A 26,601-nucleotide genomic window follows, 5' to 3' on the forward strand; every position below is an offset into this window, starting at 1 on the left:
CTGCACAGAAGCTGCTCTTTCGTACTACGTTGAACAGAAATACTACACCGATGCTCCAGTTCACTACACCACGACCTACGCTACACCACGACCTACGCTACACCACGACCTACGCTACACCACGGCCTTCGCTACACCGCAGCCTCCAAGTACTACACCGAAGACGCCGCCTACAACAACGTATGCTGCCTAGTTTAGTTCACCGAGGCTCCCAAGTACTACATCACTAAGGCGTCGGAATTCTACACGTCTATGTATGCTGCCCCTGCCTGCTCCACCGGGGCCCCGCATTACTACAACACTGAAGCGCTCAAGTACTACACTACAACCTGCGCTGCCCCGAGCTACTACACCTACGTCCCGGAGTATTACTGTGCGTAAAAGGAGTCGTAAGAAAAAAGAAGTGCCCGAACTGCAGTGCCCTATCTGTCACCAACTGCATTCCTCGTCGTGTAACCGATTCGCAATTATGGGTAAATATTCTTTTTCTATTTGTTAATATGCTTGTTAATATTTAATATTCATGTTTCAATTTACCAACTATGGCGTCGTGCTCCTGTTGGGTGTTGTATCGTTGATGGCTGGGTTGACTGCTGGTGTAGCGATGTCTCCTTGGTATGGCGGAAACTGAACCGCAACGCCGCCGCCTTCCTACACAACTAACGCAGCAACCAGTTCCTGCACCGAGGTCTTCAAATACTACACCACCGGAGTTTTATTGCACAATTTACGCTGCCCCGAGCCACTACACTGACGCTATGAAGTTTTACTCTGCCCCGAGTTACTACTCCATCTAGGAGACGGAGTACTACATGACTACGCATGCTGCCACATCCTACTACACCGAGGCTTCTAAGTATTACTCTGTTCTCAGCTACTTATTGCACCGATTTTCCTAAATGCTACTCTGTTCCCAGCTGCTACACCGAGGCTCCCGCTGATTTCTCCACCAAGACGGTTGAATACTACACCGAAGCGGCAAAGTACTTCTCTGCCCCGATCTACGCAACCACAGCTGAGGCGGCCAAGTATTACGCAGTCCCGACTTGCTACACACAGGCCGCTCTTTCGTGCTATGTTGAACAGAAATACTACACTGATGCTCCAGTCTACTACACCACGACCCTCGCTACACCTAGCTTCAACACCGCGGCCCCCAAGTACTACACCGAAGAAGCCGCCTATTACACAACTACGTACGCTGCCTAGTTTACTACATCGACGAATTTAAGTATTGCCCCGCTCCAAACTACCAAACTTAGGTTCATATGTATTGCAATTTTCATGACTATATCACCACTGCTCCGACCTACCTAAGTTCTGAAGTATTTCTCTGTATTTGTGAAAGATTGCTGAAATACAAGATTGATTTTAAAACACAAGTGCATGTTTCTATTTTCTCCTTAAATACCTTCTGCTGACAATTGCATGATGTGAGAAAATTTTTCTGAATGGTATGTAAACTTACAAATAATTGATCTTGCCAAATACACTGATGAAAATTCAAACTCTTTTTTCAATAATATTTAAACTCTTCCCTTTTTATAAAATTGAAAGTCCAACAAATTTTCTGAAAAATTCAAAGTCCACACACCTAATTTTTCTGCTAAGTCCAGACTTTTGTTTTTGAAAAAAAATTTAAAAAAATCCCCCTTACACGAGATTTTAAGAAATTCATCGCGAAAAAGATTGATACGAATATTTTATTGCATACAAAATTTATTTTTATAACATTTTACATACATCATATACATTTTTCCTGTGGCCCCCAGGGGGGGGGGGCCTGTCGCTTTCTCTACCGCGATAATAACATGATGCAAGTTATATGCAAGTTATTATTTGTTTGGCGCAGAAAGCTTGTTTTATCTAGCAGTTCTCGACTGTTTCAAACCTGACATTGATCAGGTTGCCTCAGTCGTATACTGCATGATTGAATGAAAACTCAAGACAACAGATCAAACTTTTAACGCAGCAACACAAAATATCACTGGCAGAGCAATTTCATATGGCATGGATGAAAACGACAACACCAAATTTTTGAAGTCAGGAACCCAGATAGAACAGCTCAGCTACAACAGCACAGCAACTTCTGGATTACACTGCAACTGCATACAAAGGCTCAATCTGTCTTCGTCACACCTTTCACCATTTGGCTGCAACAAGGTAACCACCAGCGTTAAAGAAGTGTTTGTTATACCTGTTCAAGAAAAGAAAATTAGTTTCGAGAAACACAACTGTGTACATATGCATACTCATTATAACAAAAGAATACAAAGAGTAACAGAAAACTACGCAGACTAACAGAATAACTTTGATATCTGATTCAAACTTTCTATAGAAGCAGAGCAAATCATTCTACTCTCTAGTCATGTTAACTAAATCTGTAGTACTTTAACAAGACATTTGATCAAAATAATTACTTTTTTCTGTTGCATGAGATGAGACGTACGCCTAAGAAGAGGCAGCGAGACACACGAGGCAAGCCATTTCGGAAATGTACAGGGACTTCCAAGTCTGAGTTGAATGATTTGGCAAATTAGTTTCAACGTGCTAAATCACCTGTAAATTTACACATCAACATTTTACATTCAATAACAATAGAAAATTAACAATAAATACCTTTTAATTTTTATCGTGAGGAGCGTGACAGCCAACAACCTACTTCAGCTGCGTCTAGGAACAAAATGGCCGCTTAGTGTTCCTGAAGACACTCGCGCTACCTGGTGGTATCATATCCATAGATATCATTCATCCACTTATTTAGTTAGCAGTTAGTCATGTTGAATCTAAAGGAAATATGTCAATAAATATTCCAATATTCATCCAATAAACTAAAGTTAATGGTTACCTACTGCTCGTCTTTAACATTCAGAAAAAATACTTATGAATGATGAATGAATGATATCCACCAGGTAGCGCGAGTGTCTTCAGGGACGCTTAGCGGTGGCCATTTTGTTCCGAGACGCAGCTGAAGTAGGTTGTTGGCTGTCACGCTCCTCACGATAAAAATTAAAAGGTATTTATTGTTAATTTTCTATTGTTATTGAATGTAAAATGTTGATGTGTAAATTTACAGGTGATTTAGCACGTTGAAACTAATTTGCCAAATCATTCAACTCAGACTTGGAAGTCCCTGTACATTTCCGAAATGGCTTGCCTCGTGTGTCTCGCTGCCTCTTCTTAGGCGTACGTCTCATCTCATGCAACAGAAAAAAGTAATTATTTTGATCAAATGTCTTGTTAAAGTACTACAGATTTAGTTAACATGACTAGAGAGTAGAATGATTTGCTCTGCTTCTATAGAAAGTTTGAATCAGATATCAAAGTTATTCTGTTAGTCTGCGTAGTTTTCTGTTACTCTTTGTATTCTTTTGTTATAATGAGTATGCATATGTACACAGTTGTGTTTCTCGAAACTAATTTTCTTTTCTTGAACAGGTATAACAAACACTTCTTTAACGCTGGTGGTTACCTTGTTGCAGCCAAATGGTGAAAGGTGTGACGAAGACAGATTGAGCCTTTGTATGCAGTTGCAGTGTAATCCAGAAGTTGCTGTGCTGTTGTAGCTGAGCTGTTCTATCTGGGTTCCTGACTTCAAAAATTTGGTGTTGTCGTTTTCATCCATGCCATATGAAATTGCTCTGCCAGTGATATTTTGTGTTGCTGCGTTAAAAGTTTGATCTGTTGTCTTGAGTTTTCATTCAATCATGCAGTATACGACTGAGGCAACCTGATCAATGTCAGGTTTGAAACAGTCGAGAACTGCTAGATAAAACAAGCTTTCTGCGCCAAACAAATAATAACTTGCATATAACTTGCATCATGTTATTATCGCGGTAGAGAAAGCGACAGGCCCCCCCCCCCTGGGGGCCACAGGAAAAATGTATATGATGTATGTAAAATGTTATAAAAATAAATTTTGTATGCAATAAAATATTCGTATCAATCTTTTTCGCGATGAATTTCTTAAAATCTCGTGTAAGGGGGATTTTTTTAAATTTTTTTTCAAAAACAAAAGTCTGGACTTAGCAGAAAAATTAGGTGTGTGGACTTTGAATTTTTCAGAAAATTTGTTGGACTTTCAATTTTATAAAAAGGGAAGAGTTTAAATATTATTGAAAAAAGAGTTTGAATTTTCATCAGTGTATTTGGCAAGATCAATTATTTGTAAGTTTACATACCATTCAGAAAAATTTTCTCACATCATGCAATTGTCAGCAGAAGGTATTTAAGGAGAAAATAGAAACATGCACTTGTGTTTTAAAATCAATCTTGTATTTCAGCAATCTTTCACAAATACAGAGAAATACTTCAGAACTTAGGTAGGTCGGAGCAGTGGTGATATAGTCATGAAAATTGCAATACATATGAACCTAAGTTTGGTAGTTTGGAGCGGGGCAATACTTAAATTCGTCGATGTAGTAAACTAGGCAGCGTACGTAGTTGTGTAATAGGCGGCTTCTTCGGTGTAGTACTTGGGGGCCGCGGTGTTGAAGCTAGGTGTAGCGAGGGTCGTGGTGTAGTAGACTGGAGCATCAGTGTAGTATTTCTGTTCAACATAGCACGAAAGAGCGGCCTGTGTGTAGCAAGTCGGGACTGCGTAATACTTGGCCGCCTCAGCTGTGGTTGCGTAGATCGGGGCAGAGAAGTACTTTGCCGCTTCGGTGTAGTATTCAACCGTCTTGGTGGAGAAATCAGCGGGAGCCTCGGTGTAGCAGCTGGGAACAGAGTAGCATTTAGGAAAATCGGTGCAATAAGTAGCTGAGAACAGAGTAATACTTAGAAGCCTCGGTGTAGTAGGATGTGGCAGCATGCGTAGTCATGTAGTACTCCGTCTCCTAGATGGAGTAGTAACTCGGGGCAGAGTAAAACTTCATAGCGTCAGTGTAGTGGCTCGGGGCAGCGTAAATTGTGCAATAAAACTCCGGTGGTGTAGTATTTGAAGACCTCGGTGCAGGAACTGGTTGCTGCGTTAGTTGTGTAGGAAGGCGGCGGCGTTGCGGTTCAGTTTCCGCCATACCAAGGAGACATCGCTACACCAGCAGTCAACCCAGCCATCAACGATACAACACCCAACAGGAGCACGACGCCATAGTTGGCTAAACACTAAATAAATTGAAACATGAATATTAAATATTAACAAGCATATTAACAAATAGAAAAAGAATATTTACCCATAATTGCGAATCGGTTACACGACGAGGAATGCAGTTGGTGACAGATAGGGCACTGCAGTTCGGGCACTTCTTTTTTCTTACGACTCCTTTTACGCACAGTAATACTCCGGGACGTAGGTGTAGTAGCTCGGGGCAGCGCAGGTTGTAGTGTAGTACTTGAGCGCTTCAGTGTTGTAGTAATGCGGGGCCCCGGTGGAGCAGGCAGGGGCAGCATACATAGACGTGTAGAATTCCGACGCCTTAGTGATGTAGTACTTGGGAGCCTCGGTGAACTAAACTAGGCAGCATACGTTGTTGTAGGCGGCGTCTTCGGTGTAGTACTTGGAGGCTGCGGTGTAGCGAAGGCCGTGGTGTAGCGTAGGTCGTGGTGTAGCGTAGGTCGTGGTGTAGCGTAGGTCGTGGTGTAGTGAACTGGAGCATCGGTGTAGTATTTCTGTTCAACGTAGTACGAAAGAGCAGCTTCTGTGCAGTGAGTCGGGGCAGCGTAATACTTGGCCGCCTCAGTTGTGGTTGTGTAGATCGGGGCAGAGTAGTACTTTGCCGCTTCGGTGTAGTAATCAGCGGGAGTCTCGGTGTAGCAGCTGGGAACAGAGTAGTATTTAGGAAAATCGGTGCAATAAGTAGATGAGAACAGAGTAATACTTAGGAGCTTCGGTGTAGTAGGATGGGGCAGCATGGGTAGTCATGCTACGTCGCCTTGGTGGTGTAGTAACTCGGGGCAGAGTAAAACTTCGTGGCGTCAGTGTAGTGGCTCGGGGCAGCGTAAATTGTGCTATAAAACTCCGGTGCTTTAGTGGTGTAGTACTTGAAGACATCGGTGCAGGAACTGGTCATTGCGTAAGTTGCTTTTGGGTAGTAAGGCGGTGGCGTTGCGGTTTGGTATCCGCCATACCAAGAAGACATCGGTACACCAGTGGTCGACCCAGCCATTAATGATTCAACACACAACAGCAGCACGACGCCACAGTTTACTAGACAATTATAAATTTAAATATAAATATTACATTATAACAAGCACACATAAACAAAAGAAGGATTGATATACCACACTCTTTGTAAAAGACAGAATATTTACCCATAGATGCGAACTGACAGACAGAGCTCTGCAGTTGTTGCCGTGTCGGAGATGCTCCCTCAACTGATTTACCTTCGCCTTTTCTCTCTCGTTTTATACGATTTTTTGATCACCCTCACCTCTTAAGCCTTGCGGCTATTGCAGCTGCTTAAAAATGATGAAACACGTCCCGTTCTCACCCAACCTCTACACCACTGCATGATACGTTTTATGTAATGATCTCCGTGACCTTCGAATGTGAAGGAAATGTGGACTGCCCTTTCCTTTTGCAGGATGAAGTTTCTGGGGATGGGTCTACAACAGCCAATATCAAAATGAAAATGGTTATGTGACACATCCCGTTCTCACCCTTCCTCTTTTTGACAAGTTTTACGTGCCTTTTCTTTTGCAGGTTGTCGTTGCTGGGGATGGGTCTACAACAACCAATATCAAAATGAATACCAAATGGTTATGTAACACATCCCGTTCTCACCCAACCTCTACACCACTGCATGACAAGTTTTACGTGCCTTTCCTTCTGCAGGTTTACGTTGCTGGGGATTGGAATGGGTCTACAACAACCAATGATATAAAAATTATTACCAAATGATTATGGCTTAAAACTCACTTTATATACCAATTGAAATTAACAATGGCTCCCAAACTTTTCAGAAAGGTTTTCTACCTAATTAGACTTCATCACTTGAATTATTATTAGCACAGTAATAAAAAGAAACATTGGTTGAAATAATTACCAATTTGCAAATAGAAATTCCTTGGTTTTGGATGGTTTTGGAAGACAGCTTGCAAATTTGCAATATGGATTGGGCCATTTTATCTGTTGGCGTCACGAGCACTCTGCAAATCAGTGCCCACATAAACTTCAAAAGTTGCCTGAAAATATTTAGTCAAGAATGCTAGATCATTAGCTAAATGTTATATTATCTATTTATTAAATAGAGTTTAACCGTCGAAAGTTTAGCCAAGCCACCTTTAAGAATCAAGGCCAATAATATCGATGTGCAACAGGCACAATTTCTTTAAAAAATCACATTCACTAATCTTGTAAAGATCTAGCCAAATTCTCTTAGCTAGCCTCTAATTAATTTAGCGTTCAACTAAAGATAATACAAAGCAATACAAACCGGGACGAGCCATAGTACGGGTAATGCTGTAATACATAGCTTTATGATACATTTGTTTATGTATAAAATGCAATTTGTGTTAAAATCTCGAATAAAGCACATCCGAGTTCGACCTGACAAATCACGAAATGAAACCTGAATGTCCATGATTAAAATTATCATGCCACTTCACAGCACACCTTCTTACCATTATTGGTGCTGTTTTTCTACCAATTAGTTAGCGACCGCGATGGACAGATTGGATGTTCCTCACCAAATCTGATCATCTGATCACCAGACAATATTTTTAAAAAAGAAAAGAAAAATACCATATCACCTTCTTATTTTCCACCAGTTGACATCTATTTCTGCGACCCCATATTCTCATGGTTATTTTTTACCTGAAAACCATTAACGATTTAGTACTTGGTATGGTATCAGTTGACCCGAATAAATTTCTCTTGGACCTCTTATTAGGGCTTCCCTGATAGATAATTTAAAAGCAGTCTACAATCAACACGAGCAAACAAGACAAAATATTTTGAGAGTAGCTGCAGAACTTAACCACAGGAGTTTGACTCACGTTTTTTTTTAGCTGTGATGTCCTCTGCTTCTTTTAAGATTTCCGAATCCGTTAGCTTCATCTGACTGAAGAAGATTTAGACGCTCAGTTCTTCAAAGAGCACTTCCATTTTGGCAATGCTCGACGTCATACAGCGTACCAGTGTGGAAAACTGTTCTACCATAACCAACAATGATATTAGCGATTCGACATTCAACTAAGAATGAATTTAGCGGTACCCACCCCGCTATTTACATCGTCGTTCTTTGCTTCTCCGTTCTTTTCTTCTTCTCGATCAAGACGTTGCTGGTCTTGATTATCGCGTGCATGGTGGAGACGATCAACACACACAACACAGCTTCTGTCAAACCAAGAACACGAATCATTAGCAGTTGACAAGACGGGTACCATTCAGAAATATCTACCTTGACGGCGCTATAAACTCTCGAGTCTGCTGATTCAAAGAGAATCAGTTTTTGAGCAATAGTACTAACTAAGAGTTTGTACCGGACGGTCTGTTTAATAAGCAATGTTATATAAATATGATTGTTAATCAAGTTGTTACCTTTCATATTTAATTAATGAATAACAATTTATAAAATGAAAGTTTTATGGGTTTTTTTTACTTGTTTTATTTATTAAACAAACCGTCCGGTACAAACTGCAGCCAGTCAAGCAGGGGGAGACACTGCCCGACTGACTCTACCAGGGAGATTACCCGGCCGTGGTTAAGAGAAACCGGAAAAAGAGCGAAGAGAGCTGAGGAGCAGTTATTATGAGAGCAATGCATCATAGTAGACTTCCGGCTTAGACTCATGACCCTCCAACAGATTTCATCGAATCATGCGCCTTGCAAGTCCCCGTTCGACCAAACATCTCCCTCCCTCCTGGTTGTCGCAGCGAGTGAGTGACCACCGGCGGGCGTTGGTTAGTGGTTATTTAGGGAAACGGGGCCACTGAAGAAGGGAGCCCAGATATGCACTTGTAATTTTTCTACAGCATCTACATAATTTATTGACGAGTCTTGAATTTCAGCAACCTCTCCTCAGTTTACCAATGGATCAAGTCTATGGAACGGCAGCAAACGATGAAACTGAAAAACGAATAGAGATGTTAATTAAAAGTCAATAACTGAACGAAACATCAAGCATTACCTCAACGCCGGTACCAAGAGACGACATATCGACAAAATGCAGCCGATAAAATAAGACTGACAGCCACCAGGCAACATTGACTATTTTACCCAACTGTTCAACACTGCAAATACTGCATGGACACCAACATAGGCAAATGAAACATTTAAGTGTGATGTTGAACTGCAAGTCTGCACCAAACTCCATTTCAGAGGATCTCTCAATTGGAAAGGGGCTGCAAAACCACTGTAGACCAAACAGCTACACCAAACCAACCACAAACTCCTACAAAGCAAAAGAACATTAATGAAACAAAAACATTTTGAAATGTGAAAAAGGGTACCAATAATAAAATTTACTAAATTTAAAATTAATAATAAATTGAAATTAAAAAAGAAACCAGGAAATAATTCTGTACATCTACTTCCAATATGTTACAAAAACTTGGTAATACTAAGTGGGAATTTTTGTTCTAGTGGGACTAATTTAATTGGAAGAAAATTGAAAAAAAAACTCAGTGGAAGTTGACCACTAATGTGGCTATTTTTGAAGGGAACCAATTGTTTGGAAGGGGGAAATATAAACCCTAATTTTCTACATCACATCAAATTAAACTTGTCTGTTGAATACAAAATAAAAAAACAAACAAACAAGCAAACAAAGAAAACACAAGACTTGCCAATAACCAATAATATCAATATAATTACCAATTCAAGAAGTCTTCCTGCAGTGACACTTTAGATAACACCAGCTTGATAAACTGCATGCGGCAGCTGCAGCTCAACTTGACTCGATCACACCTTTCACCAGCTGGCTGCAACAAAACCATGTTAATGAACGACAGCCATGAAGCTCAGACTTTGTTGTGTTTTCAATTTCTGCAACAGTTGAGCAAACGGATCTCTGTCTCTGAAATATATATATCAACTAATAAATCCTATTGCATTATTGCAGGGAAATTTATCATCAAAATTACTTTATTACAAGCTCTGAAGTGTTTCTGCACGAGATGAGACGTAGAGCCGAATAGGTAGTTAGGTACAGCTAACAATCGCCGACATTTCGGCAAAATGGACAGCAGTTTCGACCCAAGTGAAATTATATGCCAGATTGCCTGTAAATTCAGACAGAAACGTTAAGATTAATCAAATTTAAGAAATCCAAACTAGCACTACCAATTACATTTCATGGCTGAAAATGTAGATCGACACCGCAATTCCGATAATAAATTTGGAGTACACTTTCAGTCAGCGTCTCGGAAACAAATGGCTAATTTTCGTCCTCACGAAGACACTCGCGTCACCTGGTGGATGAACCAAATTTTTAGCCACCTACTGACGGCCAAAACATTTGACAGTGCGGAACGGATGGATTGCTATCCGAACTCTGTTTCCGAGGCTTAAAATCACGACTCACGAGAAATGGATTATTAGATACACTTCACATACAAATAAATCTGATGAGATTGGGGGTATGGGGGGTCTAGACAAAAAATAAAACTTACAATTTTCTGAAGAAAAGAATAATTTTCCTGGCTGTGGCTGTAATACGGTAGCAGCAGCAACGGTTATCTGTGTATGAGTTAGAGTTCCAACTAACTTTGGCATCAAACAGTCATGTTGAATCTAAACCAACATTAATGCAATAAACTAAAGTTAATTGCTACCTACTGCTTGAGTAAAAAATTCAGATAAATACAACACATGTTTGTATGTGCCAGGCTGCATCTTTTCATGCGACTTCCCCTAAGTTGCTGAAATAAACCTGAAGATTACCCAAATACCCATGGCCTTGATTATGTTCTCATAGCTTTCTCTATGATAGAATTTAAAAGTTTTATGAGCTAACAATTTTAATGGAAGAATTCCCTGAATCCCTTCCATTTCTGCAGACGCACTTTAGTTTAAGGGAACATCATCTATCAAGCGTAACCAAAATTTTCGTTTCTGCTATCGCATTTGCGTAAACTTCGCACGACTCTTTGGCATGTTTACTACTTTAGGGTTGGAATAACATACATCTATACCAGTATTCTATAGCTGTGATCGGCTGTGATAGAAGAGTAACTCGAGCCTCTCACTCTACGCTTAGTGAGAACCTTGGGGTTTACCGTCTTTTTATTTTGATAAAAGTTTAAGTTGCTAAAGCTACAGCTAAACCAAGATGTATTTCCAATCGCTTGATTAACATACAAAAATAACATTATTAAAGAAAAGAAACTCAACATAACTTCTTTGTTGACGAATGATCAAAGGAAAACAAATGTGAAGAAACTCCCTTACTCGAGTCAAGGGAAGTAATCAGTGAAAAAAAAAAAGACATAGGGTTGTCAAATCTTACTTGACTCGTCTGTTAGTTGTACGAAGTTGGAAATGTCAATTAATAAAATTCCACGTATGCGACAAAATAAGAACTCACGCCTGCAAGTTAAAGATAGTAAGGAAGTCTCGATAAATTGTCGTGCGGTTGCTGCATAATGGATTCACCAACTAGGTATGCCAGTTTATGAGCATACTGGATCGGAGCTGGGATACGCAAAGTACCCTAAAAACAAAAGTGATAACATAAAATAAGATTACCGATAAAATATTTTGTACCGGCCAATTGTAGTAGAGATGCGTTAGGGCGTACGCCAACCTCTGGTGGATGTCAGGACTGATACCAGTATCATCTTCTATGATATTGTAACTTGTAGGTGAGACAGTCCCTTGAGTGACTTTTTGTGAAACAAGAAAAAAATCGTATCTCTCTTGTAGCGTCACTTTACTGTCCACAACCGTGCCACAAACAGGATTCATCGGGCTACGACCACTCATTTGAAAAAAACGAGTGTTGATGCGCTTGCTGACAACGATGAAAGCAATGGAAGGAGTGTACTCTGTTGTTCCACGAAGTCCCGCAGTCCTTATGCCAGCTTCACGGCAGGCTTCCTACTCAGCAACAACAAAGTTAGGGGAAAAAAACTTTCTTTACCTACCAATGATCAATATTACCTTCAACGCGGCGATTTCTGTATCTTTCAGGCGTGGAATATCGCCAGCTCCTACACCATCACGGTAAACAATGATGGATGTCGGCAAAGTCTTATCGTTTACAATAAAATAAGCTCTGTGGAGTTTAAATCAATTAATGAAATGCCAATTTAAATAAAGCACGTAGATAAACTACTTCAATGCTCCGAAAAGATGGTCTTTGAAACTTGGAGAAATCTCTTCATTGTTTTCGTGGATTTTGACAGAAGAATAGTATTTGGAAAACGTTGGGTTAGTGGAGGCAACAAATGCCCCTACAGCTTTTCTCTGACGAGCATCATGGTACGTGTCATAACCGATTACCATCCATTTCTAATAAATAAATAACAGTAAAGAAAAAAAGAAATTGAAAAAAAAAATTATTTTCAGTTACAGTGTTAGGAACCGAGACTCTCCAAGGTTCTGCTCCTAATTTGGATGCAATTTGGATCATGACTTTTGTAGCAATCGACATGAGTTTGCCTGGTTGTCCCTTTATGTTCCGCCCGGTAATTACCTGTTCAAATTAGTTGAAAGCGTTGTTATTCAGAATATAGCTATACTACTTGTGATTACAAAAAAAAAAAAAAAAAGCAATACCTGTGAAGGAATACCAAATTCTGCACATGTCAGCTTCTTAATTGAAGAATACGTGTCAGCACGAGCGCTTCGTAGTACACAAAATATCAGACTAAATCCTTTTTGGCGACATTCATTACGAATCGCATCAACGTAATTTGACGTACGATCCATTTGCATCTGGGAACTGTCATAGAAAGCAATTCAGTTCATTTCGAAAAACGTTGATACGAGAGCAACTGACAAAAATAAAACTTACACAACAGGATCTGGGATATCAAATCCTTGTCCACGTCCAACATTTTGGACCATTTGAATGAAAGGTTTTACTTCTTGCGTCATGGAAGATGGGGTGAACAAAGCCCAATCACGGAGTTCCACCGTTACACACATTTTGGACCCTAATTAATGAAAGTCTTGATTAAATTTCTTCATGTTAAAATATATAATATAAATGTTATTAAAAACCAACGTTGAATATTTCGACTCCAGTCTCCATCCTGGGTTGTAAAACTATTACCGCCCTGTTGAATCGTTTGTGGAGGAATTACACGCGCGTTTATCCGAACTATGTCGCCAGCAAAATTTAATCCCCAGCTATTGAGTTCTCTTTGAATCTAAAAATGACGTTATTGTAGACTGCTTAAAATGATCTGTAGATGAAACTCACTTCCGGGTTGTCCGCCAATCGTTTGCGAAACCTCATTAGGCTCTCAACACGCTTGTCTGGCATTACGCGTGTGATGTTGCCAACATCTTTCATAAGGGTAAAGTTTTTCCTTAAAAAAAAAAACAACAAAAAGTTAAATTACATTTAAAAAAAACATTCACATTTATCAATTTTTACTTTTGGTCATCTGTTAGGCCAGTCATTCCACAGAGCTCAGGAATAAGAAAGATCGGTTGATCGTCACCTCGATTGGCGTCACGACGAGTGGGGCGAGACACCAACAAAGGCTGTGTGGGTTGTCTCACTTCGATGTTGTAGCGAGTCTTGTAATACTCCAAGTATGAAATGTCACGATCTTCCCTTCGAAGATGAAAAGTTGAGTTCGGATTTTTCGTGAAGTCAATGTCATCGATTCGGTAAGTTCTCTTGTTATAGTGAGTCATGACAACTTTTCCCACTAGCTCTGCAGAGCACATTGCCTAAATATGGTTAGGTGGATAATGTTTGTCATTGAAAACGTAACACGAACACAACTGAGACAGAAATCACCTGAAAGTCACCACCAGCCTGGCGAATTTTTTGCATCACATCCAAGGCAGAATCTCGACGCAAAACACGATGAATGATTTCAACTCCTAACAAAAATCCTTCTTCGTGGTGGCGTATAGTAGTGACATACCCAGGCCAAATATTCAAAAAATGTTGCTACACAAGAAATGTTTTATTACATTAAAATTATAAACATTTGAAATGACGACAAATAACTTACTGGAATTTCTGTGGCAGCTGCCGGATCATAGTAATCCCGTTTCCAAAGAGTTAGATTAAGCATGCCAAGACAACGTCTCAATATAATATTCATAACCTAAATAGATTGTAAATAAAATAAACCCAATCATTCTAAGACAATGCACCACTTACTGTTGTATAAGCAGCGTCATCCTTGTGAATTTCTCCGACTAATCGTAAATGAATAGCAACATCCGAGTTATCTGAAATGCGTTTAGATAAGAGCTCCAGCGGCTAAACAAAAAATATAAAGCTATTAAGTAGTTTCAGAATGGCTCCAAAACTTAAACTTACTTGGGGAAGGCGAGTGATATTGTAAAGCAGAGTTCCATCAAAAAGATACTTTCCCAGTTGGGCCTCATGTACGCGGATTAGTGCCTTACGGGCACCAATATGGTCAACGTCAGGAACGAAGTCAACGCGATATTGCAGCAAATGCATATCAGGGCGCTTCATAAGTTCAAAATAGTTTGAAGTCACAGGAAGTTCCGTGCCAGTTCGCCCTGATGATTACAACACATGCATTACGACAATATTAAAAAACAAAAAAAAAACTTGAAAAATACGATTCCAATTCACGCCAAGAAAAAAAAAAGGTTTAATTATGACAGTTTCTTTAATTTACCCAATTTACTGAAGTCGGCCGAAGGTCGAGTGACAATCATTGCTTCCCTCTGCTCGCGAAAACGACTGGCTCCACGGCCACCAACAGTTGTTCCTTCTCCACTTGAAGCCCCGGCCAGAGGAGCAGCCCCTCCATGAAAGGATGCCCTACCATGTGGAGCCCCAGATTGTTCCTGTGGAGCTTCACGACTTAGCACAGCTCGACCACCTGAACCTGAGCGCTGCAAAGGTTTACTTTCGGGTTCTTCTAAAATGCGTTCACGGCTTCCGGCTCGCCCCGCATGCTGCAGTTAGAAAGAAAGAATCCTTAATTTATAGTTGACCATTGAGCAAAAATTTAACATACATGAGGTGGATGAGTTGTATATGGGGCTGTTCCATGTTCTCTTGGTCTTCGAATGGATTCGTCCGGATCCGATTCTCCACGTAAACTACGTGCCCGGCCTCGTGAACGTCCATGAGCATCTTGATCTGACATTCTTGAATGGTTTGTAGGTGAATACTTTCTCCGACCAAACTAGACAAAACTGAACACAATAAAAAAAGAAAAGTAAGAATTTAGTTCAACTATTTTACAACAACTTTAAGATCCACAACGTCTGAGTTATAAGATGAACAAAGTGCACAAAAAATAGAGAAAAAATGAAGTGAAGAATAAATTATGATTCCGTGATATGAAATAACTCCAAGCACTGATGTCTGCTGACATCCCGTTGAAATATCAGCTTTTAGATCTGTATTCTCTGCGAGTCAACAATCTAAACTATGACAAGGATAGTATTAGATGATAGTATTAGCAATTAGATTAGGTTTCTTTCGAATTTAGAATTATGCATGAACCTTAATTAGCTGGTGATTTAGACATAATGAAACCAAAACTAATATCCTGACTAAGTTCACAAAAATTACCCAACAATTTAGTTACCTCTAGATTGGCTCAAGTATATGTATGAAAAAAACAAAGTTAGGGATAAAAAATTCTAGGAAATGAAAATCTTAACACAACAGTCCCAAATAGTGAATTTAATGAGAATATTTCATTTCGAATCACATTTTTCGACCGGTAATTCTTAGCAACAATTCAGTAACACAGCACAAAAAATAATAAGAAAGAAAGAAATTATCACCCTAAACGAAATTAGATTTCGATGACGCAGTAATTGAATCGACGTCCGTTCTGTCTGAACTTTGGTCCCACTGTGCCTACGAAGTACGAACATATAACAAAAGCGGGAAAGGGGGAAGAGAAACGAGGCTAGCAGCGTTGCCACACACAATAATTGAACTCAAATTGGATTCAATTTTTTCCGTTTCTCCGGAAATCCAAATTCAACCCGTTTTTTTTTACCGAAAAACGATTATTTAGAGAATTATTGAATTATTAGTTGATTTGAATTGATGAAAATTTGCTGGTTATTGGAATCCTGAAACAATAATCAATAAGTCGTATAAAATCGATCACTCTATTAAGAGAAAACATAAGATGATTTGACCTTGAAACAAATGCCTTAAGGTTTTTACCCTCACCCGAACTGCGACCCAACTTCGTTCTTTGTTTCCATTTCCAACGTCGATATTTTAACGTTGATGGGAACCCTTATTTCTCTTAGTTCCCAGCATGTCTGCCAGAAAGACACCACGTGGTCAGTTCCATCTTAATTGTAATTAAGTCATAAGAGAAGATAACTTCACCCAAAAGAGAGGTTGAGACAAAAGGAAATCCAGATGAAATGACCTTGTAATCCAGGAAAAGTAAACCTGTTTTTAACACAAAATGATTTATTTTTAAATCATATTTACCCATTAGAACCTTTGGTTTGATTACCCTACCCGTAAACCGTGAGAAAACTGCTCAAAGTAAACAGTTGGTAGGTTATTTTCATGTTAAATAGATTAACTAAGCATTTCCTAATACAGAAAGATTGTCGATCCCTACAGCAGTAATTATTCGTAATTATTTCCCTCTGTAGAGGGGCTGTCGAAATAAAAAAATTCCTCGTTTATTTGATAAAATAATGCAAAAATTTTCAGGTTTTTTCCTAGAAGTTTGCAATCTAGAACTATTTGATTGTTTTTCCTTAACAAACTGCCTCTCGCGAGTTTTCTGTTTGGAAGAAGGCAATTTTAGACGAGAAATGTAAGAAATTTTTTTTTTTCTAAATCTAAAGAAAACGAGCACAACCTATCGTCTTTCTGGCCCGCCCTGGCCAGAATCTCCCTATCTTTCCTCTCATAGAATCTTGTAGAATGTTTCAGAATCTCCCTAGATTCCCGAATCTTCGTACACCCAAGCTGTGAGTTGCCAACCCCTCGGTCTTCCTATTAACTCACGAAAACAAAGATTTATTTCCAATTCCTTGATTATCGACACCAAAGAGCAAAGATAAGATGTTCAACGCAATTTCCGTGTTGACGCATTAAGTATTAACGAATGAACAAAGGAAAACAAATGTGAAGAAACTCCCCTATTTGAGTTAAAAGGGAAGTAATCAATAAACAAATACAGGGTTACCATCGAATTTTACTTGAATCGTTGAGCTGGTTAAATACGGTTAAATATTCGTGTTGACGTAATTTCTGTGTTGAACTGTTGATAAAAGATATATTAACGAAATAAACAAAGGAAATCAAATGTGAAGAAACTCCCCTATTTGAGTTAAAGGGAATTAATCAATAAATGACAGGATTGCCATCGAAGCTTACTTGAATGTTTAAGTTGTTGTAGAAAGTTGGTTAAACGTCAGTAAATAAAATGCCTCATACGCGACAAAATTAAAACACGCCTGTTAGTTAAAAGATAATACTAGTTAAGTCTCGTTAAGCTATCATGAGGTTGTAGGGGGGTAGGGGGTTGTAAGGGGTGTAGTTTGAATTCATATATTTAAAACAAAATGAGTGCGAAGTAAAAGGCGGAGGGGGGAGGGCACGACCTTGGGTGAAAACTCATTTCTTTTCTCGTTGAATTACCCGCCGATCGTCCACTCATAAATACCTGTCTTGGAATTTTTCGGACTTAGAAACAGAAGATTAGCTAAGTAACGACGGAGAAATGAATTCTGAAAATTTCCCATGGAAAAGTGGACATTCCCGATCTTTTTCTCGGCATAATGTCGGGGAGCTGGAAGCTAGACGGAGAAGTGTCGATATAAAAGTCAACCATTGTCTAGTTTTTCCAACTTTTTTTCTAGACAGGAATTTTCCGTGTTTGTTTGTGTTCTGTCCTGCAATAAAGACTTATCTTGTTTCCTCCTGGAAGCCAAAAGGGTCCTGGGAGCTGTTGTTAGGGCAGGTCTCTTGCACATTTTTGCGGTATGGTTTGGGTTTAGGGAAGGGGTCGATTTTTTTTTTTTTTGGGGGGGGGGGGGAAGGGGCTGGTTATTTTTCTTCGCGAGGGGGGGGGGCCCTACCCTACGTTTAAGGGTCGTCGTTATGACTCATTTTTTTTTTGTCTCGTTATTACTTTGACGTCTGCTTTTGTTTCGTTTTCAGTTCAGTCGTTAAGCGGACGACCTAGCCTATACACAAGAAAAACAAGGGGGACCTCTTGGTTCAGCATTAGCATAAATATAAAATCAACCAAATTACCCATTTTTTTATTTACATTTCTTCGAAATACATAGTTGGGTAAATGCGCGAGAATAGACGGTCACGATGTTAATTGTGAGATAAAATGAACCAGCGAAGATGCCAGTTTGCGATTACATTTAAGATTAGGCGGTAGCTTATCATATTCGAAGAAAAAAAAGTTGATTGGCCATGTTTTAATCATGAAAGTATTCCCATAAATTAGCTTACGGCTTACCACACAATCTACTAATGGTACCATTAGTCATCACCTGGATCAATTCATATCGAAATTGTCGCAAGAATTGACAATCGTCTTTGACTTTTTCAATATGATGTATGCATACCAATTGTTTCTCATTACCACATATAGTCTTCCACAGTTCATTTTAGAAAACTCTTTCTTGAAAGCAATATTTTGTACTTTTTGACTCTGTAAATGCGGACAAAACAACCGAGAAGACTGTACTATGGAGAAGACGGGGAGAAGACTACACCGACGTTCGGTTGGCGTTTGATTTGATTGATAGTCTCTCGCATCGAAAACAACTTTAATTGAGGACAATAGATTGAAGTAAAAAAAAGAAAAAAACCTAACCGTGTCATTAGTTGCTGGCCTGCATCACCAAGATAAGACTTCATTTCCTTCACGTCGATAGACGAACCATAGATTGATGGACGTCAGACTTCAATTTTTGTCCCGTGTCGTGAGACGTCAGGTGCCTTTTCTTTGGGTCCTTTGGGTGCAAAATATGGCTGTAGCTGTACGCCTTCCAGTTCCAGATTAAATTTGGATACCGCGGTGACGTCGTGTCATGAGCGGGCATCAGTTTGACGTCCCCCGGACAGGTATTAGGCTACTATACAAATTCTGGTGCACAAGACTCAAGTGGGCGAGTAAAAAAAGGTATTATATAAAATGTGTGACAGACGGGTCACGTTCAATTTCGACCGCAAAGAGCGTGAAAACGCTATAACAATTTGAGCCGTGCAGACTTCCATCGAGAGTATAAACGTTTAAAAGCAGAAATCACATTTTCATCAAGGGTTACACGTGACATTTAGCTCACCGGTATGTGTGTAGTGAAACACAGCAGCATAAAACCGTATATAGACGATGCACAGTTTTCCAAGAACGATGGGGAGGTCTTACATAATATTTACAACTGTCAAAACAAGAAAGAAAAAAGGACGTCGTAAATCGGGTTGACTTTTCTTCCACCAAGAACAGTATCGTATACACATAGAAGGATATGTGACTGCTTGAATGGATGTATATATAATTATATATATATATATAGGTACATTTATGTTGGTTTCTTTATACGACACTTGGAATGGATATCGTGATAATGTTGTGGGGTTTTTTTTCACAGGTAACTGAATAATCCTTTTTTTTCCGGATTACAAAGAAGTTTTAGATATAGCCTTGAGAGGTTTGATGGTCAAATCGGCTAAAGATATCGCTTCGTCATGGTCTTGATGAGTCCGGATATCCAAATGCTCGGATTCTTCGCTCTCGCTAACGATCTGCCGTGAAAATAAATGTGATTACTATTGCTGCTGGCATTGCGACGCGGACCCCCCCAATTTGCCTCCTCCCAGCTTAACCTGGTTATATAACCTAATAGAATACCTTCTCCAGACGATTTGCAATGGTGATTGGCTTTGAACAGCACGTCCGTGTCAGGCCGGCCGCCGTGCTGCTGTTGTTGCTGACTGATTGATGGAGAGAGCCGGTAATGGAAGTGGATCGCGTGCCAGAGTCGTAGCTGGTGGCAGAGTTGTTGGGATTGCTATTGTAACACGCTATAAAGGGCGGGGTGAGAGAGCGGAGTCGGTAGTCGCGCCGGTCGCCGCCCGTCGACGTGATCTGAATCGAGTGAAACGACGTCCGCCACCCGCGCGTCGTGTTTGTCCTGCATCCATTCAAATGAAGAATCCTAATAGAGTTGTCTTTCATGCGCTTTCTATATCCCCCGAGAAACAGATATACATCTTTGGCCGTGAGACGAAATTATACCTCGAGTTGTTGGTGATGCTGTACTGCGACCAGGGCGAGTCCAAATTGTGATTTTGACGGAATCGCTTCCAGCGACGGGAAAGTTCACCTCGCACCTCGCCGTTCATCAGACAGTAGAGGAGGGCCACCAAAAATCCCTGCAATCAAAAACAGCCGTTCGTTACATCTTCTTCAAATGTCGTAATAGGGACTTGGCCGTTTTGATTGGATATATTTGGATTATTTGTTACTTGAAACGAAGCGAAAAGTTGGTCAGAGACGAGTAGGGCCACTTCGACGGCTTCGCCGAGTCCATCGGCTCCGTGCATGATGCAATAGACGGTGTAATGAACTCCGAAGAGAGGCACCAGCACCAGCGTCGACTTTGCCCATTTCCTGTCACCCAAATAAGAAGAAAACCAATCAGTTGGTGAGCGATGGCCTTCATTAGATTGATTATAACAACTGTAGATATTACGTCCCAATCAACTGGGCGGCCGACATTCTTTCCATGCAGGTACATTCATGGAGAAGAGGGTCTTTTTTTAAAAAAATCGGAGACGCTAGAACACGTGATGCGGCGTCAACAGTTTATGTGTGTGTGCATTCTGATTTTGATTTATTGTAAGTGAATATAAAGTAGTGGCGTATAGCGAGTGCAGTGTCAGTGAGCGTGAGGACCCAGGCAATAGAGTGTGAGAGTACCTTTTGTCTTGAATGATAAAAGCTTACCTGTACCTGTACTTGCGTGTCTCTGCAGAAACAGACGATCTTAACTTTGACAGGAGCACCCAAGCAATGTGCAGAAAGAAAATCAAATTGACCTGCCGGCGGGAAAATCAAATTGTCAATCCCAATTTTTTTCGAGATGAAAACTATAAAAGTGAGAGCCTTATTCAATACCAAAATAGAAGCTGTGATAGGACCCCGGATGAGCAACCAAAATATGATTTTGTTCTCGTTCGTCGTCCAGCACAGGAGATTTTCAAAGATGATGCGCATGACAACCCACGACGAGACGAATATGAAGGGTAATCCTATCAATCAAATTTGAAAGGATTGATCATACATATGCAGCCTTGTAATAGTATGTTGGACATTTCGGCTGTGTTTCACTTGACACACGTCCGCCTAGAAATATTATGTACAGCCCTACAAGTGCAAAAGAAATTAGATTCTCATCCGCGCAATAATAAAACACGTACCCCATCCGAGGATGATGTAAATGGTGATGGCACTCGAGTCGGTGAAAAGCGCCAGGAAAATTAAGTTGTGCAAGTAGAGGCCTTCCATCAATATCCAAGAGTAATTGGCCATGATGAAATACTGCCACAAGCTCGTCACTAATTTGCACTCCCACTGTATAAAGAAGATAGAACCAAACGTGACACAATAAGATCAACACTCTTATAAAACCGGACGAAAATAAAATCGCCAGCTGGGAAATCATTCTGATATACTAAAAAGTAACCAAAAAAGATATACTGACGCCGCTCGTGCCGGGATACTGATGAAGGACGCCGTCGCTGGCGGCTTCGACCAGGGCCTCTTCGGTTGACAAGGCCAAGCTATCCAGTCCGTCGACAAAGAGGTTATCTCTGAGGAGGGCCATGAAGGCCCTCATGATGAAAGAGATGAACAGATGCATGTGGAGAGTGTTGCGAGGACAGTACAGCTTCCTATCACCAGTCCAATCAATTTTTGAAATTCATTTTTATAGATTGAAACAAAAAGATTTGAGATTTATACTTGAACGACGCTAAAATGCAGAGGGCGATGAGCAAGGTGCCGAGAGAAACGCCGTAACCGACCTGCGATATCCTCCTGATGATTGGCAGCCAAGTCTGTGTGCATCGTCGATCAAAGGACACACAAAAGCATGAGAGTCGTAAGGAGGAACCTCGGCGAGCAAATTGCGCAATAGATAACTTCAAAGTCTATAATATTCTTACCTCGAAGAGCGTCGTATTGAATGGCGAGTGCCGAGACAGTCCGCACGATGAGTAATTGGTCCAAGTTCTATTTTCTTGGAGGTTAAAGTACCACGTCGCTTCTTCCGTGCAGTGCCGAGTCGCCAAAGCCTGTTGGTATTAGAATAGAGTAGATTGATTGAATTATCATTCATGAGGCTCCTCTTAAAGTTATGGCTGTGCGCACACACAACTATAAACTCGAGACGCATCACTGCCACTAGCCTAAACTCTCCCCCCCCCCCCCCTCCTATACTTGAAATCTTTTTTTGTTCTTCATTCGTTTATTTTAGTCCCGAATTGAAAGTCAATGGGAAACTTTAAAATTCTGCATAGAAACTGGAATTTGTCTATTTTGAGGAGCTCAATTTTTCGGCCTATAGTTTGCAAGGTGCCGCCGGCCTTTTTTTTCAAACATTTGCCTCCGCACCGGATTTGATTACGAGCATCCGTATCAAAGAGTGCTGGCGGAGGCTCTTCCATAGCGCTGGTGGCCGCAAGCCCCTGTTGTCAGCAGCTACCGTAAACAACCGGATTTGCTGGCTGGATTCCGCCAACAGGAATGATGGACGAGAGACTTTGCTGGGTGAGCCGTACCAAAAGTATAAACATCAAAATGCTTTCAAAACGGCCATTGTGTGATGACGCTGGAAATCAAGTCCGGCTGAGGAAGGGAAGTTAGAAAAGGAGGGGAGTCTTTTCTATGGGTCCAGGAATGGAGACGGGCAGGAGCAGCCGAGTAAATGACATGACGCGTGATCTGAAAGCTCCTAGATGACCATTGGCGAGCCTTAAGCAGACACGGACGCCCGCCGAGACGCGCGGAAAGAACGGAAATGACGCTGCACTGTCATCCGACAGCAGTGCGTGTATAGAGAGGAGTAGGTAGGTCGAGTTTCTCCGAATGCCGGACACAATAGAAGAGCGGCCAGCAGTGTCCATCAGTTTAGTGGGGGAAAGAGGAGATTGCGATGTCGGATTTGACAAGATAAAAATAATATTAAGACTCACCAGGACGTCAAAGCCGTCGACGTAGCCCGGACAGGCCAGATGGCTCGTGACGTTGGCCGGTGTTGGTGGCCAGCACAAAAGGCCATCCCAGATGCGGGGACATTCCTCTCCTATTTTCGTCAAGTATAAACGTCAATCAGAGAAGGAAGAAGGAAAAGAAAAAAGAAATCAAGTCAAATGATCCTAATCCAGTTGAACGCCGTCGTTGAGTCAACAACAAACATTTTGATTCGACGATCGATAAAAGGAATCGAAATAATTCAGAGAAAAAGAATCAATTATCATTTGACTGAAAGCTTCCCTAGGCGACGTCAACTATGAATGATCGATAAAAAGAAAAGAAAAAAAGAACTCCCGACTTCTTTTTGTCGAAAACCGTCTCAGCTGGAGCGGATGCAAACTCACTTGATTAGACGTCAAGTCCGGATGAACGGGAAAGTCTTTCTTTTCTTTCGTTCTTTTTTTTTTAACTCGTTACATCATCTGGTGGCGACAGCCGTTATTTCTTTCTTTTATTCCCTCAATCATTAACGGAGAAATCAGTCCCAACACATTCAGCCAATAGAAATTCTTTTGTTCGCAGTCGTGCGTGATTTAATCAAACGCGGAACTCTTCATCCGGCTCAAAATGTCTGTACAGAGCCATCCAGCTTGTTCAATTCTTTTACACAGCTTCTTTGTCTATTATATAGGCTGCCAAGAGCAGTGTAAAGTAGTACGTAGGAGAAGACTTAAAGCGAAACGAGCGCTTGGCATTTACCTTTGAGTTCCGTGTCTGATGTCAACGACGCTTCCAAGCAATCGCTTTCCAAACGGTCGAGCAGGGCCGCCAATTCATGCATTGCTGTCCTTATTCCGGAATCGGTCTGCCGATGATTCTGCGATAGCAAAACAAATATCATCAGGAATAAAAAAAACCAATCAAAAACTCAAGTGGCAATCAAAAATTGTGACAAGTATGACATATATGTATATAGGTCGCAAGATGGGGAGGACCAACATGATACATATGGAAAGTGAATACTGATAAAAAAAATATTAATTTGCCCGGTTGCCATGGGTTACAAGTGCTTCAAATGCACTGGATGAGGCTTAATGCAAATCATAATAATATAATCGGATTTTTCTATTCGCCCAGCAGCATATATACTCTACGAACAAGACGAAAATAAATTGAAGAAAATCTAATTCAGTGGAACGGAAGAAACCAAGAGAGAGTCTGATCGAATGTGTACGAAAAAAAGAAACTGATTTGTTTCAGCACGACCGCGAAAGAGCTTTTTTTCTTTTTTATTACCCTCCTATAGATCTATAAAGGTACATCTCGTATTTTGATTGGCGGGTATTGAGACATGGGGATACAGACTCGTCGTTATCTTTGGTTGTTGGTGATGACGAAGCGAGCGGGGGGCCAATCGATTGGGGTTGATTTATTGCAGCAGCTTCATTGATGGTTGTGCTGCTGGGAATAGCTGGTCGTTGCACAATTCAGAATAGAACGCCGGCGACAACAGAGCCAGACGGCCGGCCGGCCCTGAGGGACAAGGTCCAAAAATGACGTGTATAGCCCTTTCCATCGGCAGCTGTACAGTACCCACCAAACTATTAGGTACACCCCCCTATTTTCAATGCATTCTTATGGCACTACGTGTCCTAGAAAAATGCAATAACTCTTGAACCGCTTGGGCTAGATTTTTTTCCTTTTGGCCCTGAGTAGATCTAATGATGATCTACATTTTTTCTACACATGAAGTTGTCGTAGGATTAACCCCCACGGCGCTACGGTATCGTTCAGTTTATTAGGTACACCCGTTTTCCCCCCATATGCGCCGTGTTAAATACGGCGTTTTCCAAAATTTACAAAAAATACTAAAAATCAAGCTAAAATCTTTTTCTTTGTGCCAAAAGATGCAGAATTCTTCACTCTATGCGAATATAAAGAATAATTTACAATCAAACCAACTCAGAGAACCCTTCCCTATACCTCAAAGTTTTCCACTTCAAAATTTGGCGAAATTGGGCGCCCTCTGCTGGCGAAAGTGCAAGTTTGTTGAAAAAAGTACAAATTTTGAAGTGGAAAACTTTGAGGTATAGGGAAGGGTTCTCTGAGTTGATTTGATTGTAAATTATTCTTTATATTCGTATAGAGTGAAGAATTCTGCATCTTTTGGCACAAAGAAAAAGATTTTAGCTTGATTTTTAGTATTTTTTGTAAATTTTGGAAAACGCCGTATTTAACACGGCGCATATGGGGGGAAAACGGGTGTACCTAATAAACTGAACGATACCGTAGCGCCGTGGGGGTTAATCCTACGACAACTTCATGTGTAGAAAAAATGTAGATCATCATTAGATCTACTCAGGGCCAAAAGGAAAAAAATCTAGCCCAAGCGGTTCAACAGTTATTGCATTTTTTCTAGGACACGTAGTGCCATAAGAATGCATTGAAAATAGGGGGGTGTACCTAATAGTTTGGTGGGTACTGTATATTGCAGCTAGCAGTTGGCCAAAGAATATAAAGACAAAGTGGACGGGCAGAGTGACAAATCGTGTTCTTGTCACCTGACGCCCGTCAGGGAATCAACACTGCGATATCCATCTCTCTGCTGGAACTACGTGAGGGTTGGTTCCGTCATACATTCACCGCCAAAGAGCACGTCTTTCCTGTTGGCGAATAATCGTCTGGAATTTCCAGCCAATAACGGGAATAACAGACAAGAGCCCAGCAAGCCAAAAGTGAAACTGACGTGTCAAGCACTACTCCAACAGTTTCTTTGTCAATTAGATTTCGTCGGCGTGACACGGAAAAAGGCGTGAATCAAAAACTTGGGAAAAGTATTTGGAAGGGGGAAACGGATATGAGGAAAGCGGACGACATTTCTTCATATCCCGGCCGCTCCTATTATGTCGTCGTGTTGGTTTCTTGGAAATTTTCGCCTCCCAATAAAGGACTGACCGATCGCAGCTCGACATTGAATGTTAATACTCCTCACTGCGTGTCAGCCGTGCTGCTGGATGGCTGTCGCAAACGGTGTGTGGAGAATCGACTCCATTAGTCCCGAACAAGGGAGACTCTGGCTGGCGCTCCTTGTTGGGTAACATATTATGATTCCTTCCAGCCCATCCGACGCTTTCTTAAGCCTGCCGCTATTCGATACCTTCGGCAACAAAGCGACGACACACACACAATGTACGGAAAATCCCTAACCAAAACGCAGGAGCACAGCCAGCCAACACAACAGACAGACCCACCGTTTTGGGTGAGAAGCTGCCACCGCCAACGCACAGGGGCGGGTCTGCCTATAGAGTTGGCAATGGATCAATTCGGCTC

The 26,601-nt window shown here is 40.9% G+C and overlaps 4 protein-coding genes and 2 long non-coding RNA genes across 10 annotated transcripts in view; 1 reads left to right on the top strand and 5 right to left on the bottom strand.

The window, feature by feature from the left end:
- Nucleotides 1-602: 602 nt before the first annotated feature.
- Nucleotides 603-1,382, top strand: LOC124188869. Its single transcript, XM_046581832.1, has 2 exons — nt 603-856; nt 918-1,382. The coding sequence occupies exons 1-2, from the start codon at nt 813-815 to the stop codon at nt 1,207-1,209; spliced, it is 336 nt and encodes a 111-aa protein (XP_046437788.1). The 5' UTR covers nt 603-812; the 3' UTR covers nt 1,210-1,382.
- Nucleotides 1,383-4,253: 2,871 nt separating this feature from the next.
- Nucleotides 4,254-5,106, bottom strand: LOC124198461. Its single transcript, XM_046594305.1, has 2 exons — nt 4,780-5,106; nt 4,254-4,718 (listed from the first exon to the last, which is right to left on the bottom strand). Exons 1-2 carry the CDS (start codon nt 4,821-4,823, stop codon nt 4,427-4,429), a joined length of 336 nt encoding a protein of 111 aa, XP_046450261.1. The 5' UTR covers nt 4,824-5,106; the 3' UTR covers nt 4,254-4,426.
- A 3,844-nt stretch (nt 5,107-8,950) lies between these two features.
- On the bottom strand, nt 8,951-9,940 carry LOC124198468. The gene is made up of 3 exons (XR_006876574.1): nt 9,758-9,940; nt 9,072-9,335; nt 8,951-9,010 (listed from the first exon to the last, which is right to left on the bottom strand). It is a non-coding gene; the product is annotated as an uncharacterized LOC124198468 (long non-coding RNA).
- Nucleotides 9,935-10,689, bottom strand: LOC124198474. Its single transcript, XR_006876576.1, has 3 exons — nt 10,226-10,689; nt 10,027-10,164; nt 9,935-9,959 (listed from the first exon to the last, which is right to left on the bottom strand). It is a non-coding gene; the product is annotated as an uncharacterized LOC124198474 (long non-coding RNA).
- Nucleotides 10,690-11,198: 509 nt separating this feature from the next.
- Nucleotides 11,199-15,974, bottom strand: LOC124198478 (piwi-like protein Siwi). Its single transcript, XM_046594331.1, has 17 exons — nt 15,851-15,974; nt 15,070-15,250; nt 14,725-15,007; nt 14,394-14,602; nt 14,232-14,333; nt 14,080-14,175; nt 13,860-14,015; nt 13,488-13,789; nt 13,311-13,419; nt 13,113-13,257; nt 12,900-13,041; nt 12,662-12,827; nt 12,456-12,578; nt 12,219-12,394; nt 12,044-12,158; nt 11,648-11,980; nt 11,199-11,594 (listed from the first exon to the last, which is right to left on the bottom strand). The coding sequence occupies exons 2-17, from the start codon at nt 15,199-15,201 to the stop codon at nt 11,478-11,480; spliced, it is 2,706 nt and encodes a 901-aa protein (XP_046450287.1). The 5' UTR covers nt 15,202-15,250; nt 15,851-15,974; the 3' UTR covers nt 11,199-11,477.
- Nucleotides 15,975-19,290: 3,316 nt separating this feature from the next.
- The window catches only part of LOC124198485 (secretin receptor-like), a 28,348-nt gene continuing 21,037 nt past the window's right edge, over nt 19,291-26,601 (bottom strand). For 2 of the 5 annotated variants that reach the window (XM_046594345.1, XM_046594370.1), the window contains exons 2-13: nt 24,031-24,148; nt 23,271-23,380; nt 22,242-22,370; nt 22,039-22,133; nt 21,779-21,968; nt 21,495-21,648; nt 21,193-21,326; nt 21,022-21,113; nt 20,541-20,685; nt 20,311-20,447; nt 19,924-20,230; nt 19,291-19,817 (exon numbers count right to left, since the gene is read on the bottom strand). In XM_046594345.1, the coding sequence (XP_046450301.1) occupies nt 19,692-19,817; nt 19,924-20,230; nt 20,311-20,447; nt 20,541-20,685; nt 21,022-21,113; nt 21,193-21,326; nt 21,495-21,648; nt 21,779-21,968; nt 22,039-22,133; nt 22,242-22,370; nt 23,271-23,380; nt 24,031-24,148 (1,737 nt within the window). In that variant the 3' untranslated portion in view covers nt 19,291-19,691. The remainder of the gene's footprint in view (nt 19,818-19,923; nt 20,231-20,310; nt 20,448-20,540; nt 20,686-21,021; nt 21,114-21,192; nt 21,327-21,494; nt 21,649-21,778; nt 21,969-22,038; nt 22,134-22,241; nt 22,371-23,270; nt 23,381-24,030; nt 24,149-26,601) is intronic. The other 3 variants (XM_046594348.1, XM_046594355.1, XM_046594362.1) reach the window with 3 other exon arrangements.

The sequence above is a fragment of the Daphnia pulex genome, chromosome 1 (assembly GCF_021134715.1).
Source record: "Daphnia pulex isolate KAP4 chromosome 1, ASM2113471v1".
Classification (NCBI taxonomy): domain Eukaryota; kingdom Metazoa; phylum Arthropoda; class Branchiopoda; order Diplostraca; family Daphniidae; genus Daphnia; species Daphnia pulex.